This window comes from Morchella sextelata, assembly GCF_020137385.1.
Source record: "Morchella sextelata strain SCLS chromosome Unknown scls_28, whole genome shotgun sequence".
Taxonomy (NCBI): Eukaryota; Fungi; Ascomycota; class Pezizomycetes; order Pezizales; family Morchellaceae; genus Morchella; species Morchella sextelata.
Window position 1 is genome coordinate 487,486 of NW_025408643.1, and position 19,516 is coordinate 507,001.

Genomic DNA, 19,516 nt, shown 5'->3' on the forward strand with positions numbered 1-19,516 from the left:
TTCTCTGCTCCTAACTCCTTACTGAATTCCGGTGAGGCCTTTCCTCGGTGCCGGAAACAATACCACCGCTACCCCGCTTTTCTCTAAGCGTCAGCAGGTGTTTCCGATACCCAAGGCACCACCCTTAGTCAAAGCCTTTGTAACACCTGCAGCCTTGGTTGCCACACAACCGAGGGCCTGCATGAATGAGCAGCCACTCAGATGTAAGCTTAATCATTGCTGTAGAGCTTTCGCTTATTGTAGACTTCCCTAGCATAGTCCCTGCCCCTTCGGGGGACATACAATGCTCAGAGGACACAAAGGATCACCGGGCAATCAGTGCTTCACTCTGGCCGGTCTTCTAGTCACTGGCGAGGCATAGACTCGTCAGTCATTACTCCCATGAATAGATCCCCTTCCTAGCGCTCGGAATGTAGTTACTCTAACAGCTGGTAGCTAACCACACTGCCGGTACTTGCATATCACCGTGCAACTGGCTTCTAACAATAACTCTCAGCACGTAACCGGGCCCTGTGTGTACTCATACACCAGACAGTTGAAATGGCTCCATTACAGGTACCACAGTCGACCCCTCCGGTAAGGTATTCTGTCCTGAAAGTATTAGCGACTGCTTATAGAGCACTTGTGAGGCTTACCGGTCCTGCGTCTCCCACCACCAATCTTCCGTATGCATTTCCCCGTACATTCTTTCGCCAGATTCCTTATTCTCTACCTCTGGCACGTACACCAATGACTCCCGAAGAACCTGTTGGCGTAGAAGATATCGAACAATTACCATTAGATCCCAGTAATAGTAAGGGATTTTCGCCCCCTCAATATCCACCTCCGAATGATGCCAGCTCGCCTTTCCCAATATGTCATTCATTTCTTCTAATCTCTTTATAAAACCTCGCACAGTCCTGTAGGAGCATTCACAACTGCTTGACGGAGCGTGTAGAAAGTAACTGTCGATATTTCATTGCGAGGCCTTCGAAAGTACGAAATAACGTGCCATTCTAAACTCGTATGCTGAGTTGAATAGGTTCTATGGGTATTGGAGAAGGTTTTGTGAGCCTTCGTTGTAGTCCTCTGAGCGGTTGAGATGCTCTTCAGTACCGTCGTAAATCGTTGTCACTGCCTCATGCCTATTTCCATCTCCATCTGCCTCTTCCATCATAAAATATGATTCGGATTCCAGATCTGAATTATCATCGGTATCTTGGTAATGATAATTGATACTGTTGCTCTCCGAACTATTCGAGTCATTATGGGCATCTGAATAGTAACCGTGAATGCCTTCCGGGGTATCGTGAGTGTCATTGGGTATCGCTTGATCACGCTCCAGGAGTAAAAACTGGTTTCCCAGCCATTTATCTGCTTCAAATTGATGTGTAGTTTGAAGATGTTTATCGCAGTTCGTGGAGGAGCTATATTGCTTCCTGCAAAAAGGGCAAGACGATTTCATTAAATTCTCACTATGCTACAAAAACACTCCCAAGTGCTCTGAAGATTTGTTTTCTGCTGCAGAGTGCTCGAATGATTTGATTTGCCAGCCAATGAGGCTATCACCTGCACCCCATTGGCAAAGCTGACTTTCAGTATGAGTTTGATGTCATACATCAACTCAATACAAATACAAACACGAACACGAAGAAACACCCACCACCCCAATTAGGTGGCCAGTTACGCTAGATTCTATCGCTCTGAGCATCTGCACTCTCTCCATGAGCACTCGCGGAGTCTATTGAGATCGAGAAAATATTCTCAGCGCCAAATTCAACACTAATATCGACTACGAACTCAAAGAATACATTCTCTCCGAATCAGCTTACTAGAGGACAGAGCACCAACACCAGAATGTTATCACCATCACCATTGGTACCGTCCGAGCATCCCCGAGAGTGCCTGGAGCATTTGGAGCAACATTATATATTGAAACAAACATTGATTAAGAGCACCCTTGAGTGCTCTCAGAAGCGTGATAAGCTCAAGAAAAAATCGGATCGTACTCAGTATAAGACCACCCGTCACCCCCCCCAAGTTCGTGAGAAGTTTCTAACCACCTTCAAGTTCTTCTCTACCTATTATTTCAAGTTCTCCATTGCTTTCAACATTACATGTTGAAATCTCATCCTTCAAGTTCCTCTGTATTCAAGCGATTCAATCTTTCCAATCTTTATAAATAAGATGGTATTTCTCTCTCCTAATGCGATTAATTTCAGAACCATACTCACCACAGTGATACATTGTCATTATCAAATTCTAAGCATGACTCAGAGTACTCTCTGTAGCTCCAGGAACACAAATCAACTTTCCAATAAGAAGCACTTGCGTGACATAGACGAAGACGATAACGAAAAAACCCACCGAAAAATCCAGAGACACAAATCGTCCCGAAAACATAAGAAACACCGAAGTTCCTCACTGTAACGGGGGTCTTTTCTTAGAAAAATAGAATAGGATAGAATAGAGACTCCCGTTACAGATAATCTTTAAGGCTCAAATCACCTTCAGATTATTCTTCCTCTATACAAAATGTCCGCCCTCCCAGCTCCGGATATGCCCCTTCAGATTGAATGTCTCAAGGAGGCGAGTGGCGAGTATTCCGCAGGGTACAAAGAGGATAGTAGAGGCCGATGTGGGGACTCGCAATAGGGGTCCTAAGGGACTCTAGCGTCGGTAAGGGTCAACGAGACAGGGGGGAAGCAAAGCGGTGGTCTTCTCGAGTAGAGAAGAGGAAGATAATATTGTATAGTGATAGACAGCGTAGATACAGAAGACGTTGCGTAGTAAAAGAAAGAAAAGAAGAAGAACAAGAAACGGAGACAAAACCTCCTTAATATACCCAAGGAAATCCTAGCGATGACAAATCCAAAGTGACTCACATGCTTACAACCCACAGAACCCGATAGAACCAAATAAAACCGTTCTGACTAATCCAACTCCTCGTAACCCAATGTATTAACCAGTCGATCCATGAAAGAATGGCAGTCGGTGCTCCTCCAGCTCGATGCAAGTGGGCAGACACAGCTTGTCAAGAAGCTCAGAACCACTCTACAGACCTACATCCCCGATTGTGAGCTTGCCTAGCAAGACACAAACGAGTTTTCCCTTCAACGGTTCTTTAAACAGCTCCAGACCTACTTCCAGGATAGCCTGCAGAATCAGTTGACCCGGAGCAGTCGGGCTCCCCTCATTTTTCAAGAGCACCAGGAAGCACAGAATGCCCTCATGAGAGAAGCACTCGAGTATATGGGGACGGAGGTCAACTCTGTCCAGAAAGAACTCCGGAGGTATGCGGAAAGGGATGAACTGGACGACGATGCTATGGAGATTGAGTGGGCAAATCCAGCCACTCCACCAGACTTTGTTGCCAAAATAAAGTGAGCTCATGGTGAAGGAATGCTGGTAGTAGGCAGAGCAGGAACTCCAGGCCCAAATCCTCACTCCAGGTCTGATTCTACTGCAGCCACCAGACCAATGCAGCAAAGAAATGGTCTCTTTGCAGCATTCCCGGTCCGATCCACTAGGAGAGTCATCCCTATTGTGCAGCCAGCAGTGGGAGCCTCTCCCTTATCACCCAACCGCCCTAGTAGATTTCATGGATCGATTAGTGAATACACTGGGTTACGAGGAGTTGGATTAGTCAGAAAGGTTCTGTTGGGTTCTATCGGGTTCTGTTGATTGTAAGCGTATGAGTCACTTTGGATTTGTCATGACGAGGATTTCCTTGGGTATATTAGGAGGATTCGCCCTCGTTTCTTGTTCTTTTTCTCTTGTTTCCTTCTTTACGCAACGTCTTCTGTACCTACGCTGTCTGTTACGATAAAATATTACTTTCTCTTCTTTACTCAAGAAGACCACTCTCAAGAGGGCGAGTAGCGAGTATTCCGCAGGGTACGAAAGGGGTAGTGGAGGTCGGTGTGGGAACTTGCAATAGGAGTCCTGAGGGACTCTAGCGTCGGTAAGGGTCAACGGGACAAGGGGGCAGTGAACGATGGTCTTCCTGAGTAAAGAAGAGAGAAATAATATTGTAAAGTAATAGACACCGTAGGTACAGAAGACGTTGCGTAGTAAAAGAAAGAAAGGAAAGAGAACAAGAAACGAGAACGAAACCGGCTAATATACCCAAGGAAATCCAAGCGATGACAAATCCAAAGTGACTCATACACTTACGACCCGCAGAACCCGATAGAACCTAATAGAACCTTTCTGACTAATCCAACTCCTAGTAACCCAGTGTACTAACTAATCGATCCATGAAAACCAACATGCCGCTGCTTCCTTTGTCCAATTGACCCGCACCAATGCTAGAATCTCTCGGGACCCCTATTACGGGCTCCCATACCGACCTCTACTACCCCCTTGGTACCCTGCGGAATTCTCGCTACTCGTCCCCTTGAGATTACATTGCGTCGTCATCCGGACCGTACGATATGTCCACCTCTGACCCCCCTACATGGGTCCCATCCAACAACATAGAAGAATTCAAGCGGCAGTATGAGGTCAACATCAGTAAAAAATGGGTTTCCCCAAGACGAATTCCGGCACCCAGATGCCCAAATTCGTCTTTTGCCCCCAAAACCTCGTCTTTTGGCTCTGAGATCTCGTCGTATGTCCCGCTATTTTTGGCCGCTCGTCATTCGACCACAAAACGTTGTCCATTTAGAGCTCCAATTACGAAACCGGTCGTGCGACCTCATTAGCTCGTCTTTTGAATCAATCTATCCTAGGCTCGTCTTATGCCAAATATCCCCGTCTTCACTACCCGTCAAAAGACGAAGATGGCTCAATTGGGAAATCCTCGTCATTTGACTCGGACATAATTCTGTCCAAAATCCAAGTCGAATAATCACTTCATCTAAAATACAAACTCTAATGACCCCCGGGCCCGTCTAATAACTTCAACCTAATATGTACAATACAATCTAGTGCGTCGAATATCCACTGTTTAACATGTCTAACGACTCCCGCCTAATTCCCCTTTGTCTTCCCCGTTCGTCATAATCCCCCCTGCCCAAAACCTATCGTCAGAAGTCCACCTGTCTAAAGTCTCTTGTCTGGTGTTCATGTCGTCAGTATCATTATAAAAAACTCAGTCCAACATCCCGTCTTACTTCAGTAAATTGATCCGTATATCGATAGATCGATCGTACTATTGATAAACCATCTATTGTTCATAGATGACGTCGTCTCAGGCACCAAATGAGCGGCGTCCAAAATGCTTTTTATGTTTACTACCCATATATCGTCAGGAGAGCTTGAGCAGCGTGATACCCTTATTAGCCCGTGGTCGACGTTGGGGTTTCCATTGAAGTCCGGCTTCAATGGTTGTATCGCAGCCAGAAGTTTGGCCCTCCTTCGTCTTGGGTCCCTGAGCTTAAAGACCGCCAGCAGCCTTGCTGGGCATAAACCCTGCAAAGCGTCCAGGTCAGCCGGCTTTTGACGAAACCAGACCCAGTCGTTGCGCGCGTTTCCCCGTCTATAACCTGACGTTCCCGTCGTACGAAGTGTGTGAATTGTTCTCTCGTCGCCCTCGCCGTGCAAAAGGACGGGTACGTTGAGCTGTTTGAATGTGTTTACCCGCCAGCTATCGATGTCTTCGGGCATATCTTCGTATACAAGACATAGCTCCCTCCTGAAATACCGCAGGATGTAATACCCCAGTCTCTTTGTAGCACCTGTGATATCTACACTACCGATATTTGTTAATTTGACCGGGCATTTGACCCACCTCTTCTCCACCCTGGTGTCGCTTGGTAAATAGACCAATGGCGCGATATCCTACGCTTGAAACGCTGAGTCGTCCTAAAGGTCTCTAAGATCCCGTTTTGCAGCTTGCATCCTCCTCCTCAGACGTGGCTCTAAGACGTCGAGATTGCCGACAAGCTCAGTGGTCGAAACACCGTCCCGGGCAATTTGTAGAAGATTTAATTCGCAAATGGAAAACGTATAATCACGGTTAAACGTCCGAAGTATCTGCATTGCGGGATCAACGCGATTGCTCCGACGATACGGTATTTTGATCTGATCCCTGTGGGCTGACTCGCAAGACTCTGTCGAATAGTCCGGAATATTGCCGTATTGACGAATGTGCTCTGTAAAATGGCCCATGAGGTGTATCTTGGGGAAGTTGAAGTAGGATTCTGCTCACAAGATCTCGTCGGTTTCCGCCTGGAGATTTAGCCTTTGGTCTGCGATAACCCTTCGTCTTTGGCCTAAAGAGTCGTTTAGGCCTGCTAACTTGACGTCGTATTCCCCGCACAATTCCCTCCGTCGTTCCGCCACAAGTCTGTCAGTCTCTCTAGTCGTGCGATATTTCCTGAAGATATCCTTCGTCCTATGGAAAGCCTTTAGGTAACTATCCAACATGTCTATCGTCAGCTCATTATGAAAACGATGCTGGGCGACTAGTGCCCAGTCGACCAATGCCCGGACGCATTGAAAGGCTTTCTTGAATGGCTCTGCCTGGGCAGATGACGGATTCCTGAGGGCAGACGCCAGGGCTGGTAAGATTATTTTCTGAAAATTACGCATCTCCTTCCCTTGCCATTCACTGACCGCTTGATAAGGCTTCGTCGGTGGGGTAAATCCAGGGTAAGGATGGCATGCGCGTCCATATAGCGTTGAATTCATCCAAACGACCATGTTCCTTCAGGAAGTCTTCCAGCCACTCCATAAGATGTTTCATGATTCCCAAGTATACCACGTACAGCATGTCTGGCTTCTGGAGGTCGTAGGCTTGGACGAAGGGGAGATTCCAGAAAGGGTTGTATAGAGGTCGTAAACCACGAGAATCGAACCACTTGGTCAGCGTCTTCAGCTCCCGCCTTTCGTCTCTCATCGGATTCTCCAGTACCTTCAGCGCCCTGTACTGACGATACATTCTCTTGTATTCATCCTGATCACGAGTGTAGGTCTTGAGCGGTTCGGCTTCGTATTCGCCCAGTCTATTGACGGGTATCTCGCACTTGGGGCACAAGTTGAACTTGGTATTCAGAATATTGCAGCTCTCCAGGTGGTCCGAAAGCCATGCCGTCAGAATCGTCCAACAACGTCTCTCGTACCCGTCTGACCAGCCCATTAAGATGCCGAGCCTTTGGTCAAAGTGCAGCAGAGGCTTCAGTATAACTGACATGACTCTCCTCAGCGTCTCCGCCGCCCAGGACCGGAGTCTCCCCTTTGACCTCGCGTCGCCAATTATCTTAGGAGGTATTGGCAATAGTGCGAGTAGCAAATGCGTCTTGGTCGATGGCTTGGATCGTACTTTTCCCGGTATATTGCCTATCGTTATATATATCGGCCAGGTCTTCTTGTCTCCGGAGAAGTTTGTCAGATGCGTGACGTCGGAGCTGCAGATAATCGGGACAATCGTGGCCCCGGTAGGAAGTCTTTCCTGCATATTCCACCAACAGTCCGCTGTATGCATCTCGGAATAGAGTTGATATCCGTCCGCGTCGTAAACCCTCTCCGGCCGATAAACCATGCTCGACTTGTAGCAACGTTGACCCAAGAGATACCTCACGCATTCGACCGGATTCCTGTAATATAAGTCGGTCGTTCTTCCAAAGAGGTCCCCGACGGTCCCGTATTGAATGTTAGGTGGGGAGCCCGTCCTTTTGTCGAGCTGGTTCTGGAAAGTATAAGCGGACTGAAAGGAACGCTCGTTCTTTGTTGTCTTGTGCAACTCCTCATTGAAGTAGGCGTCAATTGATGTAGAGGTCAGCTTGTGCTCGATAAAGAAACGAGCCAATCTCCATTCCGCCGCGTCTTTGAACGGTGCCCAGGGCTTCCAATTCTCTTCCATATAGTCCCGATAGCCCTGGACCCACCCTAGTCTTTGTCCACTGTTGGGTAGGTATGCTGTGGCCCTTTGATTATCGTCAGCTTGCTCTGAGATCGGGGGGGCGATCGCCGCAGGGCCATCGTCGTCGGAGTCAGGGTCAAAGTCAGATTCCGCCTTAGAGTCGGCTTCTGAGTCTGTAGAATCGTCCGAGCCATCAATTACCAGAGTAAGCATACCAGGCCCGGCGTCTGGCAGCGTAGTTTCGTCTTCTAAACGCTCGTCCTCAGGCGCATCGTCACCGCCATGATGCCGGTAAATATGTCTTGCAAGATGTCCCGTGCGACGGTAATACCTTGGGCACAGGGGGCAAGGTGTGGATGACATCCGCTTTCTTGATCAGTCGTGATGGTCTTTTGGCTTGTCGTGCGCGTCTTTTGCTTCGTGGTATGCCTCATTCTCGCGTTCACTGGCACTGGTATCGAGTGGGTTTATACTGCTGGAATTCTGACTGAGCAAAATGGCGACTGTAGCACAGACCGACGATCGTTTCCCCGGGGTCGTCAGCCGCGACCCAAGCTTTGCCAAGCACATGCGACCTGACATCATTCATCACAACGTTGTCCGACCTCACCACCAACAGTTGCAAACCTCCGTCAAAGTACTCGTGTTGGTTCATTCATTAACCTAATCCGGCGACGATGAGCCTTTGTTTGTCGTCCCCTGCCTTGTGTATATGGTTAGGCGTTACGAGTTGCCGATTCCAGCACACCCTCACGATGGTAATTCGCACAGTCTTTGTTCTATATAAGGGTCTAAATACCCCGTTGTTTCCCCGGAGTCTATCCTCCTGAAGGCATCCACCAACGGTCAACCGTCTTTTGACCACCTTCCTAACGCAACTGACTAAAATGGTGGGAACTCGGTCGGGTAAGAACAAGTCGGCATTAGCCCAAGCGGGAAGGTCATCTCCGAAGAAAAGAATGGAATGGGCCGATAAGGAGGGCCCCTGGGTTTTGTCGATTAGCAGAGCAGCGTGCATAGCAGAGGTAAGATTTCTATCAAGTCCTATATCTCTCGCCTTCTGACGCCCACCAGGGGTATGCGAAAAAGAGCAAATTTACCCGCGCCGAAATTAAGTCCTTGCTCGGCATTACGCTGGCCCAATGGAGGAACATGTTCGAAGCTGTGCACGACTACTTTGTCGAGAATGCGATTGCCAGCAGAACTATGGCAACAGACGAGCAATGGGACGAGGCCGTGAGACTCCTGCTCAGTTATCCGCCCTGGAATAAATTCAGACGCCTGCTTCAACAGCCGGAGGAAGATTGCGCCTTACAAGGGGCCTTGATCAAAGTCTGTGTGAGCAGTACACTCCAAGATCTTGCCAAACGTAAGTCTGCTGAGGATAGAGAGAAGTTCTCTGAGGCACTCAAAGAGAAGGAGCATGCGGCGAAGTCAGCGAAGGCGAAAGCAGCAAAGAAGAAGGAGACCAAGGGGAAGGTGACCGACACAAAAGGCAAGGGCAAGCAGCGCGAGACGGCGCCAACTCGCAGTTCGACAAAGAGGAGCAAGCAGGCTCAGGCGCCTCTGCCTGACGACGAGGACGAGGTCTACCCTAACATTGACGAATTTGCCTCGTCGGAAGACGAAGCGGAGAAGCTGAGGGACAAGGCAGACGTCGGAGATGAGACGGACGACGAAGAGACATCTGAGGAAGCCGATGAGCCCTTCTCGGTGAAGACCCGGAAGGTCGAAAGGGCACCATATCTTAGTGATCGGCCTATCGGCATTTCGCATTGTTTCCCCTCCAAATACCGCTTTGAGCGACTCGGAGGGGCGAAGTTGGGACTACGTCGGAAGCCTTGGGAAATGCTTAATTGGACTCCAAGAACCTTTAGTGGGCATCCCTACCTGACGTTTAGTTCACTTCCCGGTCCGTATCTATCGGAGGTCGTGAGGATGGTCAGGGGGGTACAACTAGACCCTGAAACCCGCGGCGGTGCTTCTGACTTGCCACACCCCGCGATACGCCATTTGGTCAGGTCTCTTGTGCTCGACGAGAAGTTTTCCAAGACCGCGTCGGGTCAATATCGTGTTTACCGGCCGTTACCTGAACAGGTCATCTTCCTACAGTCGGAGAAAGATGTCAGAGTATTGCTCAATGCTTGTAAAGTTGCACCGCGACTGAGACTATTGGTGGTTTATAATGAGCGCGATAGAAATGCCAGGCAGACTCCACCGCCGACGACGACAACGAAGGCGAGGGTGAAGGTGGAGGGTCGAGTTCCCATAAAAAGCCCAGAGGAGAGAACGCCGGAGAGGGCAGCTCGAGCAAGGTGGGCCCGAAAGGCAAGGCAGGGGGTAGCTCGAGCAAGGCGGCCCAGAAAGACGACGATGATGGCGACGACGACGACGAAAAGCGCGAGGAGGACGAGAACGTCGATGACGAGGAAGAAGAAGAGGAGGAGGACGAGGAAGAAGAGGAGGAAGAAGAGGAGGAGGAGGCCCCAAGGAGAAAGAAGACAAAGACACCTGGGCTCAAGACGCCGGCCAAGATGCCGCCATCCAAGACACCCGGGCCCAAGACGCCGGCCAAGACGCCGCCATCAAAGACACCCGGCCCGAAGACCACGGCCAAAACACCTGCTCAGACTACTGCTGCCCAGCGAGGAGGGAAAAGATCGAGAGCGTAAGCTGGACTAAATTCCGTACCAGTAGCATAGTTTCTCCTAATGCGGCTAATGCGGTCAATACGTTAGACACCATCTGTTCGATGAGCCTGCTGAGAGCTCGCCCTATGAGAGTGAGCAGGAGGAAGAGCAAGGGGACTTAATACCAGAGTACGAAAGCCGGGCCACAGGTTCACAAGCTGACAGCGCTCCGGAGTCTGAAAGAACTATGCAAGAAGAGATGCCCGGCGAAGAGCCTGCCGGGGAAAGTAGTTACGTTAATGATGGCCCTGATGGGGGTATTCCTCACGGCGGGCGCGGGAACGAGTCAATCGATATGGAAGTGGGTTACCTTACCGATGCATCGGCCAGTTCGATTGAAGTGGCTAAGCTCCAAACAATTCCCCTCTTCCCCAGTTCCCCCACCCCCAAATCTCCCCTCCCCCCACTAACATCAACCTCCCCGACATCCCTGCGAAGGGCTGGACTTCCGTCTCTCGTCCTGCGACTCGAAAGAAACTTCGTTTCGAGTAGCACTGGTTGATAGTAGGTTGCACGCTCCAGTCACCTGCTCGTGAGCTTTCTGACCCTAGTCGCAACCTTTAGCTTTTGACGGTTGTGGTTCTCGTCTTTTTGTCGGCCTATCTTTTATGGCGCTATTTTTTAGCCTCTTTGGCAGTTGTTGCGATATGTTTGGTCTATCTGTTTTGGGTGGTTTGACAGTTGTCCTGGTCATCTTTTGGGATTAGTCTTATCTATTTTGGTCTTTTGGGGTTAGTCTTATCTTTATTGGATCTTTTGGGGGTTAGTCTTATCTATTTTGGGTCTTTTGGGGTTAGTCTTATCTTTATTGGGTCTTTTGGGGGTTAGTTTTATCTCTTTCGGGTTATTTGACGGGGGTCCTTTTGGTTTAGGGTTAGTGATATCTGTTAGGGTCTTTTGGCGCAGCATGTGAGGTGAGTTAGGTCTTTCGATGCTGGTTGGGGTCATTATAGATTCGTCTGATCATTAGTAGTATACTGTTATTAGGAGCGTCACTCGACCGAATACAATACAGTGATGAGTATGTTGAGCAAAAAGACGTAGCCGACGCCAAGCAAGTGCTTAGTCATCTGACAATCCAAGTCGCGTCCAACCTGTTCTCCTCTCCTGTATCCAATCTGAAGGCGAGTACACAATCTCTGTTGCTCGCTTGGCCTATGACGACTCTAGTAAACGGACTGGATCGACTGAACACAAATAGCAGTAAAGCCCGGACAGGAAGGGTGCGGGATCGAAGCCTTTTTTGTCTCCTGCCATTGCCCACCCTCCGGGAACGCGAGCTTGCTAGGGACGCCAACTCTGACTTGAGAGGGTTTTGACTTGACCGCCCTCGACTACCCGCATAGGATTTAGTGAAACGGCATGAATCTGTATTATGGTGGAGTTGAGGCTAACCCTTGGATTTTAGGTTTTCTACTAGCATGGCGACTGAATGTCGATCGTTTGTCTTCGCGTTGTTGACCTATATCTATCAGTGGGTGTACGTTTCGAATCAGATCTCAGTAATCTGATCAGAAGGCAAGTAAATAATCTCTCTTGCTCGTTTAGCCCATATGACTGTAGTCGCGTACACTGCAGCCACATGACGTAAACCTACAAACACGAAATACCATCCATATGGAAGAAGGGTATTGCGTCGGAGGGATGGGATGACTCCGTTCGGAAAGCTGTATACCCATGGCATTAAGCAGTCGAGCCCGGACAGGTTGATGTGGGAATGGAACTATCGGTCGGAATGACAGCTGCCTGCCAGTCACTCTTCCAGGAGACGAGCTTCTTCCAAGAAGATGAGCTTGACAGGGACGCCAACTCGGACTTGAGAGGGTTTTGACTTGACCGCCCTCGATTACCCGCACACGATTTAGTTGAACGGCATGAATCTGTATTATAGTGGACTTATTTAGGCTAACCCTTGGATTCTAGGTGCTCGGAACAAATCGCGGGACATATCTCCTACCGTCGTTTGCCTCTAGCTATTGGTCCGTGTATGGATCAATTAAATCATGGCAGAAGTTGCCCTCCGAGTCATCTCCCCACTCCCCCTTCCCAAAACTCTCTTATGAAGTTGGTACGATGCTCTGCCCATCCTACCGACAAAGACATCCTTGACAATGCCTCAGCGAGAGAGTCAGTTTCATTTGTCTAACTCCTCCAGTCCCTCGCAAAACACCTACAGACAAACTTCCTCCCGTCGGAACACCAGGTCGTTTAGCAGGGACAGACGACCGACCACCCAAAGACATGTACGATCTTCACAGGAGATTCCAAGCACCTTTCCACATGACTCAGCCAGATGATTGCCTACGAGATCGTCATAGGCGCGAGGACAAGAAACGGAGTCTGAAGACGATGTCTCCGAATACGGGGACCCATCACAAAGAGCTTCACAGATTGATTTACAGCTTCATGGCGAGATGTATTTGACAAAAGACGGGAGAGTCAATGCCCGACAACCTACGAGCTCGCCACTCTCAAGCCTACCACCCCAGGAGTCTCAATTTCAGCAATCCTCGTCGAGGGATACGTTACCGTCGGCCGCACAAAATAGAGAATCTGACGCGAACCAGCCACATGACACTTTTTATGCCTCCCCCGGCCGTGGTAATAGGTCTCCTACCCGTCGAAACGCCCTAACTAGTCAGACACATACTCACTCCGGTTATCAAGATTCTGAGTCTATTAGAACATCGTCGGGGGGGACCCGCCCCGAAGTCCGTCGTCAACTTTCTGAGCTTTCTAGACCGGCGTCGACAAGAGCCCCTTCCAAAGTCGTCAGGAGTACAGATTATGCTAGTGGCAGCGGCGGTGGGTATTCTGGAGAGTCGTCATCACAAAATCTACTAGCGCCGGTAGACCCTACCGATCCCAACAAAACCAGAGCTCTCCGACATCTTAGCTTAGGGCAATTCGACATTGAGCTGAGGACTCTAATCGAAAAAGCTGGATGGCATCTCACCAAAGAGACACTATTCAAAAATCCGATGCCCTCGGTATTGGAATTGGCATCCATGGTCAGAAATTCATGGGATTTTGCCAGGGCGGGAACCGACTTTCCAGCGGAGTTGTCGACCGGCGTGTCCGGGCAGGTGAGGTTTTATCATCAACGGACTCGTTCACACATGATGGAGAAGGCAAAAGCGGTAATCGCGTTATATTAAGGACTAGCCGGCATGACCGGCGAGCAAGCAAAAGCCCGTGTCGATTACCTCCTGACAGATGACCGTTTCAATTGTGATCCCACTCATTACGAGGTATATCCACTGTTCGTCCAGGGGCACAGATTTGGTACTAACGTCTTTAGCCCACGCAATGGCATTTCGCCGCACCTCAAATACCGCGTTTTATCGTCTACGCCTACTATAAGACCAATCGTGGGATTGCCGTCAACCATCCGGAATTTGAGAGTTGTATCAACCCGTCTTTTCTCTGCCTGGTTTCTACTGTACTTTACCATGCGCTGAGAGTCCACGTAATTGGAGGCAGCAACTGGAAGAATGGTGTCTTCAATAAGGACTATTATGGCGGTGAGCACCCCGTCTTTCATCTGGTCAGGTTATCGACGGGCATCATTATTGACGGTGGTGCTAGTAATTTTCGAGAGGCACATGCGCACATGGAAGAGGTCCTTCCCCGACGATGAGACGTCAAATCTAGTACTGAAAGGGATTCGACACGAGATATTGAAACGGATCAAGAGGACAAACTGCTGCAGGATTACCGCTACGGAGAGCAGGGAGGCAATTATTGACCCTGGAGTAGGCAGCTTTTTGGAGGGTCTCCGATCCAAGCTCAGTACGGAGACTGACGACGACGATATGGGGTCCGACGAGGCAGGCGATCCGCCGTTTGACGATGATGACGGGGAGGAGGGCAATGTCACTCCATCTACAGTCGGGGACTACGTAGTCGATGCAGAAAGCCAGATAGATGGGACTATTGGAACAACTACCGGGATTAATGTAAATATTGAAAAAGACGTAGAGAGAGATGTCAGTATGACGCAGGGCGGAGAAGAGCACTCAGGAGAAGTGGTCAGAAGACGGAGAGGGAGACCGCGCAGGAGCAAAGTACAAAGGGTCAGATAGCTCTCACCTAAATAGACGAACTAGCTAGAGCGAGGGGCGTCAAAAGACAATGAATCAATATACAGTATCACCTAAAGAAAATTCAAACGTAGAATCAAGGGATGGAAAGACAAAGAATTTAGACCAAAAGAGGAGATATAGTTGCCGTAAGACGAGATTTGCGAATGAAAAGACGAAGAGTGTGAACCAAAAGACGGGATAGCTGTCGGAAGGCGCAGATTGGTGAAAAAGGACGATATAAACTGTCAAGAGACAGAGAGTGCGAGCGGAAAGACGATATGTAGTGGTCGAGATAGGCAGGTTGAGGACATAAGTCGGCCAATATGAGGTAGGTAATTAGACTAAAGGCGAGGTGACGAGGGCGTAGGATGACTTTCATAGACCAAGATGCGAGCATAATGGTAGAGGGGCTACCTCCTATGTCCAGAAGACGAGCTCGTCTTTAGACGTCGGGACGACGTTTTTGAGGGATAGGAGAAGGTTTTCGTCTTTAGCCTTCGCGATATCGTCGGTTGCCCAAGAGATGCAGGGCTCTCGTCGCGGGGCACCCAGGTGTCGGTATGCAGTAAGAAATCGCTTTGTGTCGTCTGGAGCGTCTGGGGGGTCTGGGGCGCCCAGGCGTCACAAGACGAGACTTCATTTTTTGCTGATGAACGCTGCTGAATTATTTAACAACATCGCTGTCCTCGTCCAACGTATCCGCCACGAGAGGGATCCCGCTCGTACACAACTCGCCGCCGCCAATGAAACCATCGACAACCTTGAAGAGCAGGTAACCCAGGTCAACCTCGACCTCAATGTCGCTCGCGCCGCATCCGCCCCTGCCGTCTCTGCCCCTATTGTCGCTGCTCCCCCACCTACTACTGTCTCCACCTTCAGATCCGAAAAGTTCTCAGACCCTGAAAAATTCGACGGCACCTGTACCAAGCTCACCGGGTTCACCACCCAACTCCGAATGAAACTTGAGGTCAACAACGATCGGTTCCGAAACGAGGCAGCAAAAGTTATCTATGCCTCAGCCACTTGGAAGAAAGGGCCCTTGACCAGGTCATTCCACTCGTTAATGCTAACCCTGCTGCTCCCTTCTCCTCTGCCACTGCATTCATTGCCCACCTGGAAGCCTCGTTTGGAGACCCAGATCCTCGGGGTACCACCCATCGCCAACTGGTCGCCCTGAAGCAAGGCAAAGGAGACTTTGCCATCTATTACTCACAGTTCCTCCGTATTGTGGCCTACCTAAACTACAACGAAGGAGACAAGATCGATGCCCTGTCCGAAGTACTGTCAGAATATCTGAAGGATGCCATGACATACCGGATGGACAGGCCTAACACTGTAGAGGCATACGCCACCAGGTTAATGACAATCGACAACCAGGTTCGGGGCTGTAAGGCTGAACAACTGGCCATCCGTTATACGATAGGACAATTTACCGCCCCCGCCGCTGTCGCACACCCATCTCATACCGCCGGAGGCCTCGCCCCAATGGACCTCTCCGCTCTCCAAGCCCGTCCCGCTCAATGCCCTGCCACCGAACAACGATGCACCTTTGTCAATAGACAACGCAAGACCTCGCCGCTTAAAAACAATGGAGAAGGGACAACAATCTCTGTATGTACTGCGCCAACCCCGGCCATGTCTTCGCCAACTGCCCTTCTGTCAATCGCCCGCGTGGGAACCAACCGGTTATGGGTGGCACCCTTCTCGCACCCGCTCATACTGCCGCCGATCCAGCTGTCCCACCGATCACTAGCTCCCCCTCCTCTAAGTCGGGTTTTCAGTAGTCCCGGACTTGATCAATGGCCCCTGCCGGGACCTCCTAATGTTTCTCATTTGTCTGCGTTTTCTATCCCTGGCTTCTCGGTATCGTGTGTGGAGGATAAATTGGATGGGGATCATTTTGTTGCTTCTTGTAAAATTGTAAACAATAAAATATCTATCCAAACTCACGCATTGATTGATACCGTTTGCTCCGGGTTCACATTCATTGATGAAACATTGGCGCGCTATAATAACCTCCCATTTTTAACTCTTAAATCACCCCGCACTCTTGAAGTCATCGACGGACGGCTCATATCCTCCGGAGAGATTACCCACCTGTGCTACCTACCGCTGTCAATTGACTCCCACCATGAAACTATTCCCTTCTTCGTCACCAAACTCGGCTCGTACCCACTCGTACTCGGAATCCCTTGGCTTCAATTACACGATGCCACACTACGGTTTAAAGATAATAGCATACTGTTGGACTCCGAATACTGCAACTGCAAGTGCAACTCCTCCGCAACACCCGTTCCCATTAAAGGAATTGCACCACCACCCCGCCTCCACCTCGTGAGTTCAGCTGCCCACTGCCGATTTGCTCGAAGGGACAGACTCCAAATCTTCGGCACAACTATAGAGGAAATCGACTAAGCCATGGGCAAGGCCCCTAAGGAAGACTGGAGAAACCGAGCTCCAACCTGGTACAAGAGGTTACATAAAATGATGAACGAGAAGTTCGGTAGCGGAATGCCGCCAGGCCGCCCCAATGATCATAAGATACCGCTTCAGGAAGGAAAAGATCCCCCGTTTGGGCCACTCTATGGTATGTCCTGTGAGGAACTCATCATGCTTAAGCAATACATACAGGACAACCTTAAAAAGGGCTTTATTCAGGCCAGCTCTTCCCCCACCGGTGCTCCTGTCCTATTTGTTACAAAGGCTGATGGAACACTTCGTCTCTGTGTTGATTATCGCGGCCTCAATGAACTCACCGTTAAGAACCGCTAACCACTGCCGCTCATCTGGGATACTCTCGACCGCCTTTCCAAAGCCACGTGGTATACCAAACTTGATCTTCGCCAAGGGTATAACCAGATCCGAATGGCTGAAGGTGAAGAATGGAAAACAGCCTTTCGTACGCGTTACAGGCACTTCGAATATACGGTGATGCCCTTCAGCCTTACCAATGCGCCAGCCACCTTCCAAAACTTTATTAACGATTGCGTTCGCAACTACCTTGATATGTTCTGTACAGCCTACCTTAACGATATTTTCATCTACAGCGACACCTTCGAAGAACACCAAGTAAATGTCGAAAAGGTCCTAGAAGCCCTACAAAGAAATGGAGTACTGCTGAAACCAGAGAAATGCAAATTTCACACACAGAGCACCACCTACCTTGGCCTTGTTATTGAACCCAACGGCATTAAAATGGATCCAAGAAAAGTGCAGACAGTGAAGAATTGCACCGTCCCCAAAACAGTTAAGGATGTGCAAGCATTTCTGGGTTTCGCTAGCTTTTACCGCCGATTCATACGTGGATTCTTGGAACTGGCTTCCCCTCTTACCAGACTGACACGCAAGGACATATCATTCGAATGCATATCCGAAGCTCAAACTGTCTTCAATGCCCTGAAAGAAGCCTTCACAACCGCTCCCATCCTTACCCATTTCGACCCGGAGAAAGAAATTACTGTGGAAACTGATGCATCTGACTATATCTCTGCCGGTGTACTCTCCCAATACGATGATAATGGTACCCTTCGACCCGTCGCATACTTCTCAAAAAAGCACTCCCCTGCCGAATGCAACTACGAGATTTACGAAAAGGAATTACTGGCGATTATTCGATCCTTTGAGGAATGGCGACCGCAACTTGAAGTGGCTGCACACCCAATCGCCGTCATATCCGATCATAAGAATCTCGAATACTTTATGAATACTAAACAACTTAACCGGAGGCAAGCACGCTGGGCGGAATACCTATCACGGTTCAATTTTGTTATCAAGTATCGATAGGGAAACAAGGAGGGAAACCGGACGCGTTGACAAGAAGATCAGGAGATCTCCCTGGGGAGGGGAATGAAAGGCAATTACATCAGAGTCAAGTCGTATTGAAGAAGGAGAATCTTGAAGCAAAGCTAAGTTTGTTGGCGGGTTCTTTTTCAAACGAACCCGCTGAAATGAACGCCTCACTGAATACACTATTTGACGAAGGATATAACTCTGACCCGTTCCCACAAAAGATACTGGATATGCGGTACAAAGGCGAGCGACAATCAAAGGGCATATCACTCGCTGAATGTACCGAGGTTGAAGGTCGGTTACTCTACCAAGGCAGCATATATGTACCGGATTAAGACCCTCTTAAGCTCCGGATCCTCCAACTTTACCATGACGCTATCTCCACCGGACACCCGGGACGCGAAAAAACATTTGAACTCCTCAGTTGAGACTACTACTGGCCCCTTATACGGAATTACATTGCCCACTAAGTTCGGAACTGCCACCCCTGTCAACGAACTAAACCCAACACCCATGGAAAACTCGGCGTACTTCGACCTTTACCGATTCCTGAACAGCCATGGCAGGAGGTATCAATGGACTTTGTTACTGGCCTACCGGAGAGCGAAGAGTACAACGTGATTATGGTAGTCGTTGACCGGTTAACAAAAATGCAACATCTCCTACCCTATAACACCACCGTCAACTCCGAAGACGTCGCCCAACTATATTTGCGAAATATATGGAAACTCCATGGGCTACTCATACATGTCACCTCCGACTGCGGCATGCAATTTACAGCCAGATTCTGGAGAGCTCTCTGTAAACACTTCGGCATCGAAGCAAGAATGTCCACTGCCTTCCACCCGGAGACCGACGGCCAATCCGAAAGGCTGAACGCCGTAATAGAACAATACTTACGTGGATATGTCTCTTATCAACAGGACGATTGGGTAAAATAGCTCTCTATGGCAGAATTCTCCACCAACAATCAAGTCTCCGCATCCACCAAAGCTACACCAATCTTCGCGAACTATGGTTTCCACTCCCAGTTTACAGTGACGATTAAATTGCTTCGCAGGACCCCACCAAGCCTCAATGCTAAAGACTTCGCCTCGAAGATGAAAGAACTCCACGAATACCTACGTTCCAATATCCGCACCACGCAAGACCAACAAGAGTAGGCC

The 19,516-nt window shown here is 49.4% G+C and overlaps 3 protein-coding genes across 3 annotated transcripts; all 3 read left to right on the forward strand.

The window, feature by feature from the left end:
* Positions 1–4,415: 4,415 nt before the first annotated feature.
* Positions 4,416–4,685, forward strand: H6S33_008815 (uncharacterized protein; the record flags this gene model as incomplete). Its single annotated transcript, XM_044840157.1, has 1 exon — positions 4,416–4,685. The coding sequence occupies one exon, from the start codon at positions 4,416–4,418 to the stop codon at positions 4,683–4,685; it is 270 nt and encodes an 89-aa protein (XP_044687671.1).
* A 3,988-nt stretch (positions 4,686–8,673) lies between these two features.
* Positions 8,674–17,333, forward strand: H6S33_008816 (uncharacterized protein; the record flags this gene model as incomplete). The annotated part of the gene is made up of 11 exons (XM_044840158.1): positions 8,674–8,811; positions 8,861–9,910; positions 9,985–10,454; positions 10,525–10,777; positions 12,795–13,587; positions 13,642–13,727; positions 13,778–14,000; positions 14,065–14,552; positions 14,929–15,564; positions 15,609–16,895; positions 16,989–17,333. 11 exons carry the CDS (start codon positions 8,674–8,676, stop codon positions 17,331–17,333), a joined length of 5,769 nt encoding a protein of 1,922 aa, XP_044687672.1.
* A 93-nt stretch (positions 17,334–17,426) lies between these two features.
* On the forward strand, positions 17,427–19,513 carry H6S33_008817 (uncharacterized protein; the record flags this gene model as incomplete). Its single annotated transcript, XM_044840159.1, has 4 exons — positions 17,427–18,334; positions 18,382–18,644; positions 18,822–19,231; positions 19,292–19,513. 4 exons carry the CDS (start codon positions 17,427–17,429, stop codon positions 19,511–19,513), a joined length of 1,803 nt encoding a protein of 600 aa, XP_044687673.1.
* Between the last annotated feature and the right edge of the window lie 3 nt (positions 19,514–19,516).